General features: G+C 37.3%; 1 protein-coding gene across 5 annotated transcripts in view; it reads right to left on the bottom strand.

Moving 5' to 3' along the window:
- Positions 1-753: 753 nt before the first annotated feature.
- Positions 754-8,581, bottom strand: part of LOC131674217 (uncharacterized) — a 36,635-nt gene continuing 28,807 nt past the window's right edge. For 3 of the 5 annotated variants that reach the window (XM_058952737.1, XM_058952739.1, XM_058952735.1), the window contains exons 2-6: positions 4,177-4,488; positions 3,286-3,551; positions 2,954-3,211; positions 2,522-2,885; positions 754-1,859 (exon numbers count right to left, since the gene is read on the bottom strand). In XM_058952737.1, the coding sequence (XP_058808720.1) occupies positions 1,455-1,859; positions 2,522-2,885; positions 2,954-3,211; positions 3,286-3,551; positions 4,177-4,485 (1,602 nt within the window). In that variant the 5' untranslated portion in view covers positions 4,486-4,488 and the 3' untranslated portion in view covers positions 754-1,454. Of the gene's footprint in view, positions 1,860-2,521; positions 2,886-2,953; positions 3,212-3,285; positions 3,552-4,176; positions 4,489-5,107; positions 5,265-8,581 lie in introns of those variants that run through there. The other 2 variants (XM_058952738.1, XM_058952736.1) reach the window with 2 other exon arrangements.

The raw sequence follows: 8,581 nt of genomic DNA, 5'->3' as shown, positions 1-8,581 counted from the left end.
TTGAAATCAAGACTTAAAAAAGTTAGAGTTGCACTAAGATGAACTTAGTATTATATCGAGGCGTAAAAGTGTTATAAATTTGAGTAGAATCTTTATACAACTCTGAATGCAGTTTTATTGTATAGTAAAATAAGTAGTTTGTATCAATATGTCAATTATAACGTCATAAAATTAACTATAAAAGACTGTTCGTTCTACTGAACATCTTAATGTTCAAATAATATTTGAATACTCAAAAAAAAGTTATATTCGTAATGAGTATATTACAGTTCGATATGATTCTTTAGATACGCAAGAAAGCTATTTAAGTCTCGTGTGGACATTTGCGCCTGAGCGAAATAAGGGTGAAAAATGTCGCAGGAGGGTGAAATTACTTTCTTGCACTTATAACTAACTTGATTTTTTAATACGACGTATGTGGGATGAGATTTTAAACATACTCGATTACTCGTAAAGTTGAATCTCCACGCACGGAGGTATCAAAAAGATGTTTTAACTGTGTTAAAAACAGTCAATCATGTAAATTTAAATACCACATATTCCAGTAACCTTTCATTTGCATAATATTTTGAAGAATATTTTTTTGATATTACCTTTTGCGGTATGTTATTATTACTATTATTATTATTATTAATTATTACTAACTACATTATTTATATATTTTGTAAATATATGAAAAAGAATATCATATAAAAATTTGTTTTATTATTCTTTTCCAAAAGAATTCGATTCACAATATGCCCGATCGCTGAAATATCAATAAATAGTATAATATAAATAGTATACTAAATAAATAAGTGATGAATAAAATACAGATAACTTTAAAATGGTTAGAAATTAGAATAGGCAAATAAACGATATTATCATGTTTACAAAAGATAAAAGTTAAGTTTTAAACGCTGCTGAAAGTTATTTTTGCACTATTTACAAATGAGCCGTCCAAAAAATAATGATGATCAAGCAATTACGTTGAAAGATGTATACATCGATGCATTTTAGAATATAACAAATATAATTGTTTTACAATATGATCATTAGAGAATTCTATAAACTTATATATTTAATAATTCATAATACGATATAAGATATTGCAATAAAAATAAAAATAATATGCAGTTACATAGTTGAAAGGAATATGCTATAACGCAACAACTACTTTTTCTTCGAGATCCGATCACTTTTTTTCAAGTACAGTACTTTTCATTTACAATTGTATTTCATTCAGTAATAATCGATACGTATATAGTAAATAAAATCTCCGAAACAATAAAGTTTCCACATAATCTTATAACGATTACAAAAAATATAATAGCGAAGACCTACACGTTACGCAATAAATTACAAGAAAACGACCATATCAAGCTTTCGGTACTACCGCGTATTTCAATTCACAAGTAACGCAGGCTTATAATATCACCTGATAAACTTTTTATCGATAAATCGAATTTTCCATATCACTCTCTTCGTCTAACATTCGTAAGGAAAATATGCCTCGGTAATGTAACAAACGACAATGGTTCATCATCTTCAAACTCAATTGATCTCTTCTTGCGTCTTCCCAACATCATCGGCAACATCATGGCCATGGTGGCTGGTAACATACCAGCACCGACGGCAGCCAACACAGCGGAGCTCGAAGGTGCCCCAGCGCTAATAACCGGAGCGCGAATTGGTCGCCGATTGTTGAGTAACAAAGTGGCGCGATTTGGAACATTAGAGGTTTTTATGTTGATCTTCTCCGCTTCGTATTCCTTTTGGCTTTGATCAACAGTCTTGAAGGTTTTCTCAACCTCGAGTAGTCCACCGTGCGACGTCGTCGTGTTAGTGCCGTTTATCGATGGCAACACTGTTAATCGGACCTGTGTTCAAATACAATTTCTTGTGAAAGTGATTGTTTGATTGGGATGTATGATTATCATGATGGAATAATAATACGATAGATTTGTTAGAGCATGAGAGCATGCAAAATGTTAGATTTCATGCAGTATGCATAGAGTAAGGAGATGTTTTTTAATGGTTATTATACGGGTGAAAGTTAATGGAGACTATTATATGACAAAATAATACGATCTTACTATTAAAAATATACCCGACCGTTATTATGTTACCTTAAAATAGTGTTAGTTCCTTGAAAGGACTCTTAAAATAACACAATTACAGTTGATTAAAAAGTATAGTTTACTACTTTAATAATCATAACAGTACTCGCGAGCTGATTCAATTTTTCACGTACGATATACCTATAAATAAAATAAAGATTTAGACATTATTAAATACACGCTTAAAATATTTCATATCTAATTCACACGAAGCTTCTTATTTGAAAGAACGATGACAAAATGTAAAGTAGTGATAGGTAACATCATATACAGAGAGAAAGAAATAAAAACAATTGCAAGTGAAAACTACAGCACAGATAAGAAATATATTGAAGAAAATGCATGTGCATTAATAAATATAATAAATGTATAAAAATCTGCATTCAAGAGTCCATCCAAGAATGAGTAAACGACCCTCTCACCTGCCTTTTCGAGGTGACCGCAGGAACATGCTCCCCATCCTCATCGTGTTTCTTCTTCTTTGCGTTAGTATCGGTACTCGTCTTGGCATCAAACTTTATAGACCTTTGCCTTGACTTTGAGTACCCACGATTAGTCGATAATAATACCCACTGCCCATCACTCGTGGATGGATAATTCGATGGATGATCATTTCTGGTTGGGTACTTATAATGAGAAAAATGCGGTCTGTCATAGTAACTATCGTCATAGTTGTCATTTGGACGATGCAATTTATTGTTATTTCCAGGTGCAGGGAATTCATTACGGTCGTTCCAACCTCCGTGTTCGCTGATGTAGCTTTCCGTGTGGTGCGAATAGCTTGGCCTAAAAGTTATCGTTTTTCTTTATTACTTCATGCAAGTTAATGATGTATTACTGATGCATGACTTTACCTTTGAGCTTGAGCTGGTCGATGAAAATCGTTGTTGGGGAAGTTCGACGGCCCATTATCGGTAATAATGTCAGCCGATGGACGAGATGAGTCAGCATACTTGTCCCAAGACGGCCGCTCGGGTGGCCATTTCTGTGCCTGATTCGGATCCTCGTACTTGTCTATTGTCACGGTTGGGTATCCAGGTCTTGGTCGATCTGAATACCATGGTTTATTACTTGGCGCTGGTGTATTATCATTCCATTGTGGCTTGTTTGTCCTAACATCGGAAAATATAATTCCTTAACAAATCTCGTAAAGCCAGTGTTTATTAATTTGATGGATAAACCTTACCATGGTTTATTATTATTATTGTGATCGGAAGACGTAGGTCTCGACGGAAAATCGTTATCCCAAGGTTTATTGTAATTTGGCTTGTCCCAAGGTTTGGCATCGGATGGCCAAGGATGCTGTGTCGTCGGATTCGCCTGCCATTTAGAGATTTTACTCTTGGACCATGGTATCGCTTCGAGGGTCACCCAACCACCATTGTTACGATCCTCTTTGTGCGAGTTGCCATTGTAAAATTTGTGCTTTTTCGCAGTTTCATTTGCCGGTGACTGAAAGTTCGTATAGATATCAACAAAACAATTTATTGTAATTGGGATTTTTAAGTTAGTAGCTACTCATTCGTTGCATCTCTAACAAAGAAAACAGCAGAAACAGTATTACGAAGAGGTCAGACGGCAAAATCGCGAAGTAATAAAACTGTTAAAGTGAAGTTTGAATTTTCTAACGGAGTAAGAAAAGGAAAAAGATTAGCCAACCTTAATCAAAGTCAATCTACAAACGATAAGATTATTGGCTTGGTACTCGTGAGCCTGTATCGGATGGCGGCTTTATCGTGAAATCGCACGTAGGGAAAATAAATAGTCAAGTAAGAGAGAATGTAAGGGCGCATACATCGCGAGACTTATAAGTGTAATAAATTTGAAGAGCGTAAAGGAGCCGCTTTATCGGAACTTTTCATCGATGCTATATTCACGGGTATTCCGCCAGATTCATCTTGCATTCTGATATTAAAAAGTCGTAGTCCCGTAGCAAGCTAGATGATACAGATACAAATGTCCTTTGCTGCGGGATAAATTTACAATTTTTATTTCATCTACATTTTCCTAGAGGTTTGTTAGCCTCGTCAAATGGTCTTTATACCCTCGGAAATAAGAGAAAATGACCAATTCTTACCGACTCGTCCCTAAAAGAGTGTGCATCTGTTGCATTCCTTTCATCAAGGCTCTCAATTCCAAGATTAGCTGTGGAATCGTCATCATGATAAGCAACAGCAGCAGCAGTAGCTGGTTGCTCCGTTGTGCGCTTGATCTTACTTGCGTACTCCTCGAGGAAACGATTGAGCATGTCAGGATCAAAGCCATCGCCTCGTCTTAATCGTGCATCGAACGAGCGACGATTTTGTGGCTCGTAGTGGTAATGCACACCGCTCGCTGCGCTCACCAGGGCCAGCAGCAACAAACACGCTGCTATCTTCGGCAGCATGATCTGCGGAATCATAGGGACATAGTAGGCGTTAATTCTTTTTAATAAGATCTATTTCATCTTTTTTTGAAATTTCTTTCGTTACTAAAACAAATTATTTCAATAATTTTTTGAATACAATTTTGTTTATCATTTTAACTGAATATTAATTAAACGCGGATTGTCATGTCATAAAAAAAAAAAGTGCCATGTTGCTTTTTGTTTCAAACATTGAGTTCATTAGACTCGCTTTTCTCAAATGACCATAATTCAATGAAAACATCAAGCGTATTGCGTCGCATTGATTTATTGCTCATTTAGTTTTCGATTTGATACTATTCTTAATTTAAGTAAGCACTTTCATAATTCCTAACAATTCACATTTCAATTCGTCGAAAAAATGAAAATTAAATCTATTGTTAACTTTTAATATTTGATAAATTAAATTGTATTTAAATAATTATTTAAAAAGATGGTTTAGTCTAAACTTAGATTACAATGATTGATTGTGTTGATGGAACATTAAAAATTATAATAATGACGAAACAATTGATTAGAAATGAAAAAAAAGGAGCGGAATGTAAATCACAAATCACATAAGTTTCCCAAAACTTTAAATCACAACGCGAGACGAAACACTGACCATGAACTGGCTCCCGCGAAGAGAGATGTACCTGTTTGTCTAAATTAAAGTTTCACACTCGCGTATCCGTTCTGTTCACATAGACGATCGTGGTTCGCGCGCGCGAATCAACAATAACAAAAAATGAACAAAAGTCGTAAGCCTATTTGAACTTTCGTTGTGACCAACAACAACAACAACAACGACCACGACAGCTCAAGGTCCGAGGTGGCTCTGGCGCCGGAGACGTTGGCCCCGTTTGCTTTTAATCTAGATCCCCACCTTAGGCGCCCCGCAACTATACAACTTGGCGGCAGTGGCCGCCTCGCGATTTAGACTTCCTATGACTTTCGGTCCATTTTGCATCTCGCTCGCGCGTCCACGGAGAAATGTGCTTTTGTAATTTTTTTCCCTTTATTTTGTGATGACCGAGCGAGAGAATCGTTAAATGAAGTATCTTTTTTGTTGTTGACGCGCGCGCGCTTGTGATAAAAACCACGCTGGCTCGCTGTTTATTTGCACTGCGGGGAAAATCGTGTCAAGGATGTTGGGGAATCTAGGACAAAAGGATCGACGTGGAGATAGTAATGTAGCGGAGGTGGAGTTGCTCGATATTTTAGTTTTTCTACACAACGGAGGTTTTCATTTTTATCTTTACTGGGTTCAAATGCTGACACTTTTACGAGCGGAATATATTTTTTTTTAAAGGCGCTCTAGATAAAGTATAGGCATTCTTTTAGTAGGAGCCTTTACAAGGTTCGAGAATAATACAAAATAAATATTTTATTTTGTTCAGATAATTTTTTAGCGTCATCTTCTTCGCCAGCGTAAAATACGCGCAATCAGGTAAAAGTGTAGCGAACAAAATAAAATTAAATCTAGAAAAAGAGAAGCAGAGCTCGCGCGACTATTTATACGGACCGAGCGACGAGAGAAGATATGCAAAGCAATTGAAAGGCCCCTAGCGCAATTTCAGGACACGAGATGCATATATGCGGAGGAACATTCGTTTTCCGAAGGAGTGGATGTATAATATATACGCCGAACCCTCTTTTCCCTTTTTCTAATTCGCTCTCGAAGCCGTACGGACAAGCCGCTCGTTGATTATCGCGACTTACCCATCAGCGCTTTTACCCATTTCTCTCTCTCTCTCTCTCTCTCTCTCTCTCTCTCTCTCTCTCTCTCTCTCTGTCTAAATGTATCGTGCATGCGACCGGTTTTCCATTGGCAAAGAGTGAATCTAATTGCGTTTTCGTTTTCACAGATTGCCCATCGCTGATCACCAAGCGCACTAGACCCATTAATTGCCTTGCTTTATATATATATATATATTCGATTGGTTACGAGAGCTTTCCCGTAGATAACTGTTTGACATGTGTATTTACAAGTTGAGTAATAATACAGGAATAAAACTCTTAATAAAAGCTCGATCATGCACGGAACAACAGAAAGCATTGTTTTTGAATTTATTAAAGATTATTTTTATCAAAAGAGCACGCAAAACGCATAAAACGAGCTATAAATCTCAGGCGCCTCTGGAAACGTTGACGAATTTTACAACTTGTAATGAGGCTCCTATTAAGAACAGTTTCACTGAAGAATCTCGCAAAGCGCATTTCATATTCATAAATTTCCGCTTTCCAAAACAGGCCATGAGTTTCGTGAATTCGAAATCCTTTCAAAGTGAAATTTCTTGTGGAATATGTCCTGCTCCTTATCTTGTTTTTAATTGCTCGTGTATTTGCAAATCGTATCAAAAGATAATTTGCGCAATATCGCGTGCAGTCACACTTTTCCTTAGCAAATAGACCTACGAGAGAGAAACGTCTCCTAAAGGCATTAACAGAGTGTAACGATACGAAACTTTCCAAGAAGGATATTCCGATAAAAATCTAAGCGCGTGCACGCGACTCTTCTGCTGCGCGCGACAAGAAGAAAAGTGCCGAAAAATGAAAAAGAGAAGAAAAGAAAATATCACGAATTTCACTTGCTCTCCAAAACAATAGGTTGACTTGCAATAGTAAATCATCCGTGTAGTCTCTCGAATGTCGAGCGGCGCAAGTCTGGCATTTTCTCGTCCCACTTTCTTCCACCCGAGTCCATTTGAATCGCAGCAATTACGTATGTATGTGCACTATACGCGGCGACTATTCTTCTTCGGCCATCCGCTATTTTCCCGCCATTACGATTATTGACGCCTTTTGCGTTTTTCTATCAAATTTTCTATTGTTTTATCTTGCTATTAGCTAAGAGCTGATGGTTTGCTTTGAATTTTCTATTAATTCCCTCATAAATTGATGAAAATCGCTATTTCCGTGTGAAGCTTATTTACATTTTTCTTTTGACAGCCCATGATAGAATTCCGAGCAGCATTTACCAATATTCAAATGAACAATAATGATTTTGTAGGTGAGTCTTATATGAAAAAAAGGATTTCAAAGGAACCATTGAGTAAATGCGGTTGATCAAGCAGGTAAAAAGAAATGGAGCCTTGGGAGAAGTATTTTCACGAAATAGAAGATTAAAATCATGTACGCGATTAAAGAGGCATTAAATTAAAAAAGGTCGATGAAACAGCAATTCCGCTGAATGGCTGGCAAAGCATGCATGTGAGCGATATGAAAAAGAAAATTGGAAAAAAATAGGACGAAGGGAAAAAATTGGAAAACACGCAAGAAAGATTTCTGCTTCACTCTCAGTGAACATAGTGCAGAAATCGGTGACAGTGGGGCGTCGGTGCTCGATGCTCGTCTTTCTCTCTTCGAGAGCGTTTTGTCACGCGCTAATTATCTCGCGGAGCGTCATAATCCGCTAAATATCCGCAGCCTCTAAGATATCGTCCTTTTGTCAAAAATCCTACTTTCACCGTTTAAGTGGCAACGCTCGTAAAACTCGCTCTCTTTCACTGCCCCTCTCCGTTTCCCCCAGTCACTCACGCGGCCTTTTACTCTCTTTCTTTTCTGTCGCCTCCGAAGAGCGAGCGACTGCAGCTGCAGCCGATGAGTGTTTTTGGGTTAATTATTGCTCGAGCTGAAAGACAACGAGAGAATGGATTTTAACGGAGCTTGCTTGCACACGCGATCATTGGTTTTTGCCAGGTGGGATTTTAGGCAAGCGGAGATTGAGCGCGGAAAAGGGTATTTTTAGATAGGAAAAATGCAAAGATACCGCGCGAAATCTGGTTCGCACACGTTCTTGCCCATTTTCTTTTCTGTGCGTTCGCAGCACACAACTTTTCGCGGCTCATTTTTTTCTGCCGATGACGTCTCGCTAATCGTGCATTATCATCTTGTAAAGTCATTCGATTATCATACGAAGCTTCATTCTCTCTCGATGCTCATATATCGATGCTCATATATCGATGCTCATATATCGATGAATTTGATTAGTCTAGATGAGCGGGAGCTCAGATTTCGAAAACATCCGTTATATGTTATCCTAAGTTTCGCATTATATTCAAATTACACACATGCCTCGTAAATTCGTTGGTTTCTC

Source organism: Phymastichus coffea, unplaced genomic scaffold (genome assembly GCF_024137745.1).
Source record: "Phymastichus coffea isolate CEN01 unplaced genomic scaffold, Cenicafe_Pcof_1.1 PCOF00221, whole genome shotgun sequence".
Classification (NCBI taxonomy): Eukaryota; Metazoa; Arthropoda; class Insecta; order Hymenoptera; family Eulophidae; genus Phymastichus; species Phymastichus coffea.
This window is presented reverse-complemented; position numbering and strand designations above follow the sequence as displayed.